Source organism: Ictalurus furcatus, chromosome 22 (genome assembly GCF_023375685.1).
Source record: "Ictalurus furcatus strain D&B chromosome 22, Billie_1.0, whole genome shotgun sequence".
NCBI lineage: Eukaryota > Metazoa > Chordata > Actinopteri > Siluriformes > Ictaluridae > Ictalurus > Ictalurus furcatus.
The window spans coordinates 17,089,849-17,104,732 of record NC_071276.1 but is presented as its reverse complement, the minus strand read 5'-3'; the positions used below and the strand labels follow the sequence as shown (position 1 = coordinate 17,104,732).

General features: G+C 39.4%; 1 protein-coding gene across 1 annotated transcript in view; it reads right to left on the bottom strand.

Annotated features, from left to right (window-relative positions):
• Window positions 1-11,516, bottom strand: part of nos1 (nitric oxide synthase 1 (neuronal)) — a 58,774-nt gene extending 47,258 nt beyond the window's left edge. Inside the window, exons 1-3 of the mRNA XM_053654144.1 lie at window positions 11,428-11,516; window positions 9,514-10,217; window positions 3,373-3,499 (exon numbers count right to left, since the gene is read on the bottom strand). Coding sequence (XP_053510119.1) covers window positions 3,373-3,499; window positions 9,514-10,187 — 801 coding nt within the window. The 5' untranslated portion in view covers window positions 10,188-10,217; window positions 11,428-11,516. The remainder of the gene's footprint in view (window positions 1-3,372; window positions 3,500-9,513; window positions 10,218-11,427) is intronic.
• Between the last annotated feature and the right edge of the window lie 3,368 nt (window positions 11,517-14,884).

Here is a 14,884-nt window from a genome sequence, read left to right as displayed (position 1 = left end):
GAAACAGGATGTCGCAGACAAAAATCCAATCATCTGAGCAATTGAAGTGCTTCTGAAGCTGCAGGAGGTGACATCGCTTGATATTCTTGAATGTCTGAAGTGATCTCATTATCTAAGGTTTCAATCTGATGGACGCTTTCTCAATGATTTAAAAAAAATAATTAAAAAAAAAAAAAACCCCAGAAGACAAATTCGTCAAGGTACAAGGTTACCATAGCGACTTTTGAAGAAAAAAAAAAACTTCACCTGGTGTCTTTCCAATCATCAACTGTACAGTTTCAGATTCGTGTTCTTAGCTGACAGGAGTAGAACCTAACGTGATCTCCTGCTCTAGCCCATCCGCCTCAAGGCTTTATATGTTGTGCATTCTGAGATGCTTTTCTGCTCACCACCGCTGTAAAGAGTGCTTATTTGAGTTTCTGTCGCCTTCCTGTTCCTCAAACCAGTCTGCCCATTCTCCTGACCTCACTCATCAACGAGGTGTTTCTGCCCGCAGAACTGCTTCTAACTGGACGGTTTTTGTTTTTCACACCATTCTGTGTAAACTCTACAGACTGTTGAGTGTAAAAAAAACAACAACAACAAAAAAAAAACAGGAGATTTCTGAGATATCCAAACCATCCAATCTGGCACCAACAACCATGCCCCGATCGAACTTACTGAGATCACATTATTTCGCTATTCTGATGTTTGATGTAAACATTACCTGAAGCTCTTCACCTATATCTGCATGATTTGATGCATTACGCATAGCTGCATGAGCGAGCAGGTGTGCAGATGTTCCTATTAATGTGGCCGGTGAGTGTAGATGAGCATGCAGAGGCTGCAGCTTAACATTTCCCGTTCCCACTGCATCCTCGAATACATCCTCTAATTTCAAATGAAAAAAATAAAAATAAAACCATTATATTGACGTATTTGACTAATTTGAACTAATGCACTGCTGATAAGCTAAAGGAAACAGTTGGGGGGGGGGGGGGGGCATATTGTGTAAATTTGAAGGATACCACCGAAAAAACACCATGTCAAAGAAGTGCCTCTCTTTTTCTTTTCTTTTTCCCTTCTCTGCTCCAACTCTGACCCATACACTCCTCAGCTGTCACGCAACCAAAGGGATTAATCACCCAGAAGCTGTGTATTACTCCAGCGAACGACAGAATGACTCGGTCCCTCTCAACCCCTATGTGACCACACAGCTGCACTCATTCATTTATCTCTCTCTTGGATCGGCTCCCTTCATCCGGTTGCTTTCAGCGAGCTAACACGTCACCAGTGCCACGTGCTGGGCCACAGGGTGAACATCGTGCCCTCTGCCTCCACCCGGCTCTCTGTACGCCTCAGTGACGCTCTGCCGCAGGTGAAACGCACACGTGCTTAAACAAACACACACACACACACACACACACACGAGACGTGCAGCGGCACAAATGCATAACCACACACTTCGCTACGCTATAATGAGTAACGTTATAGTCGTGATGAGCTGGTCAGTATTGAAACACCAATTATTTAGAAGAAAATTAGGAACAAAGCAGATCTATCCTCATTTCCAGTCAAGTGAACGTCTGCTTTTCATTAGACTATAATCTGATATTTCTATAAAACCAAATCAGGTTAACCGAGTATGAATAAAAAGCGGCAGTCGATTAAAAACGATATGTAATGTTAGCCAACTAGCATGAATATATGGCTGCTTAGAAAATGTGAATTAATATGAATATATATATATATATATATATATATATATATATATATATATATATATATATATATAGGAATAACGGATAAATAATTGGTTTAAACAATAGAAGAGTTAAGAGAATGGCTATGCAGTACTGAGGTACTTTTTACCTCAGGAAACAAAAAAAAAAGCATTACTTAACTCTTAGCTTAGCTAGCAGAGGATTTTCCTCCCACCAAAAGTCATTCCATTGCTTCAGAATTCATGTCACATGCACACATACATACAAATAAATGAATCAACAACAATCAAAACAACAACAAAACCCACATGGACAAGCTAGTTAGCAAGCTAGCACTTTAGCTTACTATTATAACCGCCAAAGGAGAGTAAACTGATTTCTTTCTTTGTTTTTTTTTTAGCATCTCGGTCTGAGAGAAACGATATTTTGTTCGGCAGTTTTCCACAATAAAGTTAACTTGAACTTGAACTAAACAAATCTTGCTGATGTGTTCCTCTCTGAAGTTCATCGGTGATACACGCCTCAGCCGAGGGCACAGAAGGGGATGGAAAAGGAAGCGCTGCTAGTTTTAGGGATGATTTGTGTCATATTTTTTTTTTACACTTGAAGGACAGTATCTATTTTATCTCTCCTCAATACACCTCCTCAGAAGGTCTCACTGCAGGTGTTTGAGTATGTGGTACTAAATGTAGTGTCGATATTGAACATTAAGGGATTACAGTACAGAAGTCAGCGGAGTGTATTGTAATGTATAATATATTGCAGTACAGTTCTAGTTTTGTGGAAAACTGAGCACGAGACTGATCTATTTAGACTCTGAATGAAAGGCGTTTTTTCATTTTCAGGCACATCTATTGCTGTTTAACATCTTTTTACGTTTTTATCACTTAAATTATAGCAGCTATAAACTTTCATTCCCTCATCTTTAGTCTCTCTCTCGAAGTTAAAAAGGACAATTTGTCCTGATGCTGAGAAACCAGAAAGTCCTGAAAACTTACCTTTACAGCTTTACCTCTGACTGCTACAAAGTGCTCACACTGGAGACTCCTTACAAAAATGCTAAATTAACAACTTCATCATCTCTAGAATGACATATATGTTCCGTTTTAAATAGCAAGGGTTTTTAAAAAAATATATACATATTATTACGCTTACGTTATGAGGGTCGTCTACCATGCAAGTCCTGTGAATTAGCTGTTACTATAGAAACGATAACGTATGATTTGCCTAGAAGCCAGAACTCCTGTCAGAGCTGCTTTTATAGATAATGAATCAACACTTTCTGACCAATCAGAATTGAGAGTTCGACCGTGCTGTGAGAGAAATAAAACATTAAACACTACTTGTCGAAGTCTTAGGAATGGCAACACAATCAAGCATCGTTGTTAATGTTATATGGGACACAGTATAATACAGATAGGATTATTAGCAAATCTGGTTTTTATCATAGAGTTAAAAGTACAGAGAGATTAATTTACTCTGATTAGCTATACATTAGGAGCATCAAGTAAACTGCATGTACTTAGTATACAGTCCTATCGATTCATTTTCAACTTTTTATTGAAAGTAGACCTCTCTGAGCACGCTCTTTGAATACACCATGTTAAAAAAAAAAGTCAAATACATCAGGAGATGGACGCGTGTGTGGTAAAGACTGGTTTTGTTGTACCTTGTCACTTTCTGAGTACGGGTTGTTGAGCACCGTAGGCATGTTGTCCTTCCTCCAGAGGTCCTCAAATACTCTGTCATTATCGGAGGCCAGTTGGGCATTGCTGTTTATTCCCACACCGAGGTCTCTGAAAGTAGAAACCCTTCACATCAGGACTCGTACACTTGGGGGGGGGGGGGGGGCATGCCTACACATATAATTATACATCTACAGTACACACGTCCTGCTTCTCTCTTTCCTTCTCACTTAAAAGATTAACTAGGTCTCAATGAAACATGAATAATGAGAATGAGAATGCTAAAGCAACAAGTAGTAGAGGTTGGGTAAATTGCGTTTAAGTTTGTTCTTGCAAATAATTCAATCAATAAATGCAAAACTCTCTTGCTTCACTATGAGCTAAAACACAAGGGTTTTATTATGTTGATCGCAAACCAAACAAATGAATACAAAGCAATTTAATTTGAATAGTATTAAAGCAAAGCATTTTCATATTTAATATTAATAAAAGCAATTTCATGTTATAAATATATATATATATATATAGTTAGTCACTTATGAAAAATATAAGTACTTTTATTGCGACTTTTTGAACCTCCTCATGTTAGATCGTAACAGTACACTAAAAAATTTTTAAAAATATTGCATTTTACAACTTAATTTCTCCCATAACCTTTTTTATATACATATATATATATATATATATATATATATATATATATATATATATATATATATATATAAACACCATTTGAGACACCAACGAAATAAAACTGGAACGATATCATGTAATATGTATGCATATTATACATTTCCTATATTATATTATAAAATGATACTTTTTTCATATATAGTGACTAGGTGGAAAAAAAACGAACGTCCCTTTATTTCACAATTTTATCTACAAAATACAAATCTAGGATGTTGGTAAGTCTTGTAACAAGACAACAATCAAAGAAAAAAAAAGAATAAAGAAAAGAAAGAAGTTTAAAAACAAGTTTTACTCTGACTCTGTCTATGAATCATTTGAAGAAAACCTTTTGCCCTGATGTAAGGAAGTAACTGATAAAAACATTCACGGGGCATGCTGTTACAGTAAAATAATCAACCCCAGGGTGTGTGATGCAGCGCTACACAGTAGGGATAGCTGATTATTTTCCAACGACACTTCCAAAGTCCTGAAGTGTTTTCATGCTCTTACTGTATATGCCAGCAATTTGTCCATGCTAAGAACATGTAATACCTTTTATCCATTTATAGTTACATTTAACGTTGTAGAACGTCCCTGTTATCACTTACATTATAGCAGCTATAAACAGGCCGTTTCTCTCTCCTGAAGTTACTAACACACGTTTCGTCACGTTACTGACAAGCCACAGACTGTCCTGTGTCTGACAACGTAACGTTACAGCTTGTTGCAAAGCACTGACACTGGAGACTCCTTCCAAAAATGTGAAATAAACCTCCTCGTCGAAAAACTTCACCATATTAACAATCACACACGGGTTTTTCTTTTCATGTGGAACATTACACAATATAAACCGTGAAGCCGGAACTACTGTCAGAGCTGCTGTGATGGAAAATGAATCAATCGACAATAAATCCCGACCAATCAGAATAGAGCATTAAACAACATATACTGTCGTTTGAATTATGTACTATTAATAAATATTCATTTATGTACCGTATTATTGATGTTAACTGTTGTATTAAAGGAACATATCTGAAACAAAATCACTAAAGGTCTTAAAGAAGATCTTTTTATTATTATTATTATTGTCTTAATTGTATGAAGATTTTACACTCGATTATCTTAATTTTTATTTTGATTTTATAGCTCAGGACACACACAAGTACTAAAGACAAACCCGGACTATCGCTCACCACCTGCAGGCAATGATTATTTAAACACGATCGTGCTAACTTCCAGTACGTCAGGGTTAAAAACAGTAATCAGGAATCTCCCAGCGTAGCCTTGAATGAGCGCGAGATACGTGACGTCATCGTGTAAACAAACACTCGCGCTATAAATTCTTCACACTCTGCTTTCCAGAGTTGCATGATGGGAGAGTAGTGACACATGCACCACAAATGTGATAGGAGTGACTAAACGTGTGCGGCGTGTAGGAGACGTTTGTTTTGGACTCGGGTGACGGGCGCTGCGATGACAGACTGAACACACGGGTCACATTACTGACTCTGATTCACAGATTAGTGGACATTAAGGTCAGCTATATTTTGTTATGATTAAACTCAGAAGAGATGACCTCTGACCTCTGAAACGCGCAATGAAATGGTGAGCCAAATTCGGTTCCTAGTTCATAGACATAAACATGAAGAGCAATCACTCCCTTTGTGTCATTTAAAAAAAAAAAAATAGTCATTGAATGTTTGGGAAATCCTTCATACGGTCAGATGTTGAGATTACACGTCACGCTCTCTCACGCACACTCTCTTTTCTTTCTTTCTCTCATTCTCATTCATTCTTTGTCTCTATTTCTCTCGGTTGCTCACCCATCCTCTCTCTCTCTACTTCTCCCTCTTTTCTGTTTCCCCTTGTCTCTCTTTCTCTTCACTCTTTCTTTATGTCTCTCATCCACCTGACTCTCTCACCCTCTTTTTCAAACCCTCTTCCTTTCTGTCTCTCTGCTACTCATCTCTCTTGCTCTCTCTCTCTCTCATTTTAACCCTCTTACTATCGGTCTCTCCTCCCCCCGTCTCTCTCCTTCTCTTTTAACCGTCCACATGTCTCTCTTTCCAGCTCTCTTTCTAGCCCTCTTTCTCATTCTCTCACCCATTTTTTCTCTCTACCTCTTCCTCTCTCTCTTGCTCTCTTCCTTTCTGTCTCTCTTCCACCTCTCCTTATAGAGCCTTCTTTTTCTAACTCTTAATTTCTGGCTCTCTTCCCATCTCTTTTTCTAACCCTCTTCCTTTCAGTATCCCCTTCTCTCCCCCCTCTCTCTCTCTCTCTCTCTCTCTCTCACTCTTCCTTTCCAGCTCTCCTACACCTATCTCGCCTTCCCTGTCTCTCTCTCTTCACTCTTTCTCTTTCTTAGTGTCTCTCCCCCACCTGTCTTTCTCGCCCTCTCTTTCAAACCCTCTTCTTTTCTGTCTCTCCTCTATTCATCTCTCTCCCTCTATTTTTTATTCACCCTCTTACTGTCTGTCTGTCCTCCACCAGTCTCTCTCCTTCTCTTTTAACCCTCCACCTGTCTCTTTCCAACCTTCTTTCTCATTCTCTCTCCTATCTTTTCTCTCTACTTCTTCCTCTGTCTCTCTCTCCCACTCTCACATACATATATACATATATATATATATAGAGAGAGAGAGAGAGAGAGACAGAGAGAGAGAGAGAGAGAGATAGAGAGAGAGCATATATTGTCCTTGAATTCTTTTAACAAAGTGAGAATTGATAGGACAAGTTTTTAGTAATTGTCTTTTGAAAATTCGAATTCTCTCTCTCTCTCTGTCTCTCTCTCTCTCTCTCTCTTCCTCTCCCAAATTGTCTGCCACTTACACGCTTTGTCACTTCCTCTATTTGTCATTCTCTCTCTCCTCCCTCTTTCCCCTCCTTTCTTCTTCTCTCGCCTCCCTTTCTTACCCTGTTCTCTCCCTCTCTTTTTAATTGTCTTCCATTTAGTCCCCCCACCCCTTTTTTTTTCTCTCTCTCCTCTGCCTTTCACCAGTTCCCTTTTTCTCTCTCTCCCTCTCTCATTACTGGCTGTGAATGTGGCTCCCTGAAGCTACCCGAGTTCACTAAAGTTTATCGTGCATATCACTCACAGCAGTAAGCTCAGGTGCGGAGAGAAATAACCTCGGTGTGAAATCTTAATGAAACTCACATGTTTGAAACGGGAATCTTCGGCGCAGACGTCGTGATTTTCACGCGACGAAAACGCATGATAAGACGCCATTTATAGCTTCAGCAAAGAGTCATTAGCACAACAAGCAGAGATTCAAATATACAAATTCTTCAGCTGTGTGTCACTTTTGCCTTTTCAATAGTATCATTTTCAAGTATCACTTTTTTTTTTTTTTTTTTTTTTTTAGACACTCAGGAGGAAGCCTTAAGTGTTTGATGAGCTCCTACAGCATTGCAGCGTTTTCCTGCCGAGTTTAATTTGCTTCTGTTCGCAGTGGTAGAGGACTTAATTAAATAATGGGAATTTTACTGTGTACATGTCTACAATGTTTTGTCAATGCTTTCTCTGTCTTTAATCAGTAAAATAAAACATTGAAGAAATTGCACTCAGAGACATTTGGGCTCGTAGATCGATACGACTCCTTCATTTGGTGCGTTTGCTTTCTATAATCCTCTGCCTACAGATGCATGCTTTTAAAAACAATCTTTAATATTTAATGGCATTTCTGTTTAAAACAGCTTTCCAAACAGCTACTTTGGGTTTGCAGACTCACTCGGCCGTCTGTCAGAAATGTGCATGGTAATATTTTTATTTTTCCCCAAGCACACTTATCTGAAATATGATTTGCCTTGGAAATACACAGCGAGCTCCAGGAAACCTCTGACTCATGCCCTGGGGATGGCAGTGAGCTAGTCTGGAGAACCGATGCCTACAGATTTTGCAGGTAAATCAGATTTCTATCAGCAGCCCCCAACTATTAGGCTAATTGTCTAATCCAGATCAGGTACAAACTAATAAGATCATCATCTAATAAGAGGAAATGGCTGCAGTCTGGTCATATTTCCAACAAACCACTAACTAAACTCGTTTATAAACTCTGTGCATTTCAGTATTGGATGATGATGATAATGATGATGATGATGATGGTAATCACAGAACATTTATTTGCATAATAACACATTCAGAAAGTATAGACGTTCATTAATATATTAATATTATTAATAGCTTTCCGAAATCATTTTTATTAAATATTTAATAATGGAGTTAGTTTGATTTTGGGCAGCTGTACAATTGTCTGATTTTTCAGATATTTTTCCTACATAACTCCTAAAATCTGGAATAAATTTCTAAAGAACATTAGAAACACAAGTTTCTACCTAGGACACTTGTGTTTTTTCCCTCTAGGGGAATCCATAAGGTTATAATAATAATAAATAATAACAATAATAATAATAATAATAATAATAATAATAATAAAAATAATAATAATAATAACAACAACAATACCAATAACAACAATTATTATTGTTGTTATTGCTATTATTCTTATTTCTATTATTCTTCTTCTTCTTCTTATTATTATTATTGTTGTTGTTGTTGTTATTGTTATTGTTGTTGTTGGTGGTGGTGGTGCTTATGGTGGCATTAGTATTATTATTACTATTCTTATTCTTCTTATTCTGCTTATTATTATTAATATCAATATCAATGTTATTATTGTTATTATTATTATTATTATTATTATTATTATTTAGTGGTGGTGGTGCAGTTATTATTACTATTCTTTTTCTTCTTCTTTTATTATTATTATTATTATTATTATTATTATTATTATTATTATTATTATTGGTGGTGGTTGTGGTATAGTAATTATTATTACTATTCTTGTTTTTCTTATTGTTTTGTTGTTGTAAATCTATTACACCCCTTTTGTTTGTTTTAACCCCTTAAAGTTCCCATTAATGCCCTCACACCAGTGGCCACTAGCTATAAGTTTCATTGCAGATACTAAATCATTTATAGACTATTAGAAAAATCTAACACCCTAAAGCGTGCTTTGGTTTGTTCCTCCTGGTGAACTCTTAAACATCTATGGAGAACCCTACAGCAGAAGGACTTCAGAAAGGACAGAACCCTTAACTATCCATCCTTTTCCAACCCTTTCAGATGGATTCATTCTGTCCTGCTGCATCCGTGTGAATGATGGTGTGCCTTCAGTTGCTTTCATAAAACAAACTAAACAAATTTCATGACACAAGTATTTTCCTTAACTATTTAAACTTCCAGTTTCCTTAACTATTTAAACTTCCAGGTTATTCATTCAGGCATCACTAGGAATTATTCTCTAGCTAAAGTGAAACTAATAGGAAAAGGAATGAGTGAGGAATCTGGGACATGGTGTGGACATGGGACTTTAATACATTAAATGCAATGTTCCCAATAAAGGGTTAAATGATCAGTGTTTACATGTGTCCTCATTCTCCATCTCGCCTCCTCTTACCTTTCCACCTGCACTTCGGCGTCCCTCTTCTCCACACTCCTCTGTCCCTCTCCATTCACGTCCCTCTTGTTGTTGTTCTTGATCAGCTTAAGCACGGGCTCGATCTCCTTCAGCAGCTCATTGCTTTCCTCCACACCATTAAGCAACGCGTCCGGCCCGCTCAGCGGAATCAAACTTTTGGGCTCCTTGCGTGCCGTAGACGAGGTGGTGGAAGAGGACGAAGTGGAGGACGATGACGCCAGGTTCTCGATGGCCCTCAGCTCCTTGGGTGTGCAGCGCTGACACGCCCGGGCTGACACCGGCTTGGTGACACGCACTGTCCGAGGCCGCCCGTCTCCACTCAGCGTGGTCTCCAGGTGCGTACTGAAGCCCTCTGGGCCGCGAAGAATTAGGACGGCATGGCTCTCGGGTGAGACGTTCTTGAGCGTCTCCAGTGCTCGCTCGTAGCTCATGTCCACCAGAGGCTTGTTGTTGACGGCGAGTACGATGTCGCCTACCTGTACCAGGCCGCACTCCTCGGCCGCGCCACCCCGGATTAGATCCGAGATGATGACGGGGGGTTTGCACACGCGCTGCTTCACCAGGAATCCCAGACCACCCACTCTGCGCTTGAACAGGCGCACGGAGATGATGTTGGGCTGGAGCTCACACACACTCACGTCTGTGTCTTGCATGGTGATGCCACTCTGTACAGTAACACCACTCTGCAAATACGCACCAAAAAAAAACATTAGAATCCATGCACGTTTATGAAAACTGATCTCTTTTCAAAGCATGATTTTTTCAAAGCAGCATATCTGGCTGGGGATCTTATATATCAGATATACGAGAGGTTAGGAAATCCATGGACACACCAGAGAACTTTCAGGACACTGCATGCTTTCGTGCCAAATCCAAAAGTGCTACTGTCACCCACTGCTTATCTCCAAAAGCAATAAGTGGAGACGCCGGTGCAGTTTTGCTGTGGTCCAACACATAAGCAACGAGTAACCTACTTTAAAAACACACACTCAAGGCTCCCCACTTACCCTCTACAATAAGCTTGAAGAGAAATATAAATAATCACAGTAATCCATGATGCACAGTGAAGGCAAAACACCCAGATGGCTCAACAATTCCGAAGAATAAACCTGATGAGTCTGGCAGTTTGCTCAGTGATTAATCAAATTAACACCAGTGCATGTTAGGAGCATGATGTTCTCAAGAAATTATTGTGGTTGTGTGTGTGTGTGTGTGTGTGTGTGTGTGTGTGTGTGTGTTTAATATAACATCATTAAGCAATGCTCTGATTTTATTCAAAGATCCGTCTGGCATTTTTCTGTAACACCGACTCTCCTAAAGCAACAAGTGCACGCGACATCAAAATCAATAAAACCATCACGCCTGTAGCCTATAAATATAAAAAAAAATAAAATATAAATAAAGTCTAAATAAATTTTTTTTTAAAAATGCGTATACAGTTTCTCAAAAAAAAAAGAAAGAAAAGAAAACTTTCAGAAATATAAAAACCAAAAAATATCTATAGGCTTGTTTTATATATATATATATATATATATATATATATATATATATATATATATATAAGCTGAATGCACGCGCAAAATCACTCATGCACGAGTTCATTCTGAAGCCGAAGGCACGAAATGCACGCGCAGTTTCGGAATTTTGTTGTGGGTTTTTCTTTCTTTCTTTCTTTCTTTCTTTCTTGTCGCGAGAGGAATCAACAGGAGCGCGCGCACAACACAAAGTTGCGCCTCGGTCGCGATTAGCTCGGAGTTTGGCAGCATGACACATTCAAAAACCATGTAAAGCTTCTCATCACGTTCTATAAATGTAAAAAAAATAAAATAAATAATAATAATAATAATAATAATAATAATAAACATAAAGATGAAATGATGCATATAAGCTTACCGTTTGGAAAACGCGCGCGCAGCTACTGAGTGCGTGTGTAGTGTGTTATGTCTTCTCTCCTCAGTCCTCAGTGTGTGTGTGTGTGTGAGAGAGAGAGAGAGAGAGAGGGAGAGAGAGAGAGTTCAGCTTTTTTGTAGTGAGTCCCGTCAGAACAGCAGCCGCAACGGCATCCTCCGCAAACACGGAGCGCACGCGACAGAGCGAGAGAGAGAGAGAGAGAGAGAGGAGGGGAAAAAACGCCTGCGCGGTGCACCATCGCCGGTTTTTATCTCCCGTCATCACCGAGCTCCCCCTCCCGCTCTGCTCCAATTAAATGGCGACTTGCATTTCTGAACATTTGTGTGTGTGTGTGTGTGTGTTTTGGGCGGTTGTTCTTTTGCCAAACGTTTTGCGCACCTGCTCTCCAACAAGAGCGCATGACTTAAACGCGTGCCATGCCGCGCGCGCTGTTCCATATGGAGGAATAAAATTGGCATTTTGTCTCAGAGTATACAGGACCATCCAGTATTACAATATCAGGTGCACATCAACACGTGCCACGATTAAATTCTCATTGGAAGTCATGTGACCTACAGGGCAAATCGCTACACAACACAACAATCGTTGTAACTGTCAACAGTTCCTAAGAAATCGTGTAGATTGTGTAAGTTGTTTGTTACAGATTTGCTTTAATTGTGCTCATGGCCGCAGTAGGCTATAACATCCTGTACATTTCAGTGAAAGTGTATATGCTGGGCAGGGTTGTGGGCAACCCAGGGAGAATCCACTGGGCGTGAGGCAGGAACACACCCTTGGGAATGGGAGTACATTCCATCACAGGGCACCATGCATACACACACACACACACATATCCACACACGCATTCACACCTAGGGACAATTTAGGTTGTTTGTGAACACAAACCGGTCCAGATATCCGATCCATGGTGCTCTTGAAATGGGGGTCTGCTTCAACCGAACCACAACAGGTGTGGAATCTATGGCCTCAGGGGCGGCTGTGGATCAGGTGGTAGAGCGGGTTGTCCACTAATCGTAGGGTTGGCGGTTCACATGACTCCACATGCCGAAGTGTCCTTGGGAAAGACACTGAATCCCAAGTTGCTCCCGATGGCAAGTTAGCACCATGCATGGCAGCTCTACTACCATTGGTGTGTGAGAGTGTGTGTGAATGGGTGAATGAGACACAGTGTAAAGTGCTTTGGATAAAAGTGCTATATAAGTGCAGACCATTTACCATCTATCCACGTTCTGTGCTGATCACAGAGTAATGTGATTGGTTTAATTCGTCATGTAGTGTAACTCACACTACACTGCACACTTCCCCTATACTTAGTGTATATATATATATATATATATATATATATATATATATATATATATATATATATATATACTGTACATATATTTTCAGATAACCTTTAAGAACACCTTTGACAGAAGAAGAACGTACTGAAATCATTCTCACGGCTGGATCGGGACTCCGTCGCAAGGTTGCGGTGAACATGCGTAACACCAGATGTGTTAACACCAGTTCATCATGAGTGACAGACTCCATGTGTGTGTTTTAAAGAAATGGCATTCTGCTAGACTAGAGGATGTTTCGAGAATAAAGTTACATTTAGCTAAAAAGCTAAAAATTCATTTCCCAGATGCATGGGGACTTTTGGGACACCCTGTACTTTTGTGAATCCAGGGAAATAGTTGTTATGGTTACTCATATATAAAATATGCATCTGAATAGCGCTGTGCTTCGCCGTTCGAGTGTCGGTATCAAGAAAATGAATAATATAAAAAAAAAAAAAAACCAGATAAACTTAGTGCTTATCATTTTGCAAACCTGTGCGCATAAAAGTGGCGTATGGAATTGTGCAATCGCTGCATGGTTTGGAACAAATTCGTCTATGTGAACGTAAACCTGCAATTATAAGCCCTGCCCCCCCCCCCCCCCAAACGAGCCCAGAATCAGTCCCGAGTGCAGTCATGAGGATGTAAACACTCTTAGAGTAGTTAATCCACCTGCAGGCATGTGTGTTTTGGAGAACACCGGCGAACCCAGAGCAAACCCATATGGACCATATGGAGAGGATGTGATACACCACACAGACGGTAACCCGAACTCAGGATCGAGCCAGAAACCGAGAGGTGTGAGCTATGAGATGGCAAAGATCCCCAGAGCACACTGCGCCACTCCACAGTATAATATCTGAAGTCAAATGGAACTGTTTGTCATTTTAGTTTACATTCCTCTGATGGATTTTGTTTAGACAACTTCAATTGGCCTAATAGTACAGATATAGTCCAGTACATTCATGACGTGGCGTCTACTATACACGGTCCTGTTAAACTGCTAAAAACAGCGGTATATCTTATTCATCTTGGACAGCTTTCTACTCTAAGTGCAGCACACACTACTTTACTGTTACAGCACATGCCATTGATCAATGTCTGCAAGTCCCTGCAGGTTGATGTCCCTCCACATGATGCCGTAAACAAGTCTGTTGTTTGTTTTTGCAGACAAATTTGAAAAAAACAGGTAAAAAAAAAAACCCATATCTAATTTTTAAAAAAGTGGCTCAGATTAAAATTGTAATTTTAACATGACACCACTATCATTGTGTGTGTGTGTGTGTTAGCAAGAGATTCAAACGGTAATCAATATTCGAATTCACGTTACACTTATTTCGCTTCAGATGGTGCAAATTGGTTCCGGTCCAGATTTTAGATTGACGTCTGAAAATTCTAAGAATTGTTAAAAAAAAAAAAAAAACTGCTTCTGCAATCAATGAACAAGTCTAAGAAACTGATTGGACGCTAATTTTTATGTTCAAAAGACACAGGTTCTAAAATATAGTTCATAGTTTATAAAATATACCGCCATAGTTTACTAGAGCAGGGGTTCCCAAACTTTTCCAGGGCAAGGCCCCCCAAATGGCATTAACATTTGACCGAGGCCCCCCTTTTGCAAGATGTCTTTAAAACACATTAAAAATACAGACTTCTGAATATATTCCCCTTTTTTATTAAATTAATAATTACATCTTACATCTTTACATTACATTACATTAGGAATTGATTGTGTGTGTGTGTGTGTGTGTGTGTGTGTGTGGTTGTCTGAGAGTGAGAATTTATTTTTCACACCAAATTGTTGAGGCCCCCCGGGCGCCCCCTGGTGGCCCCCAAGGGGACCACGGCCCCGACTTTGAAAACCACTGAGCTAGAGAGTCTCTAATCAGTCCGGGCAGGATTTCATAGCATTTTTATTATTATTTTTTTGTGTGGTTGTTGCGGCCAAAAATGCTTGATTTTGCTGTGGCTTTTTTTCCCTAATTTGCGAAATTGCAATTGCATGAAATCGTTTCGCACTGTGATGTTTTTCGGTAAATCAGACCTTTCCGCTGTACACGTGTTTGACATACGTGAATCGATGAGCGCTTTGACTGCATGCGTGTTGTGATGGG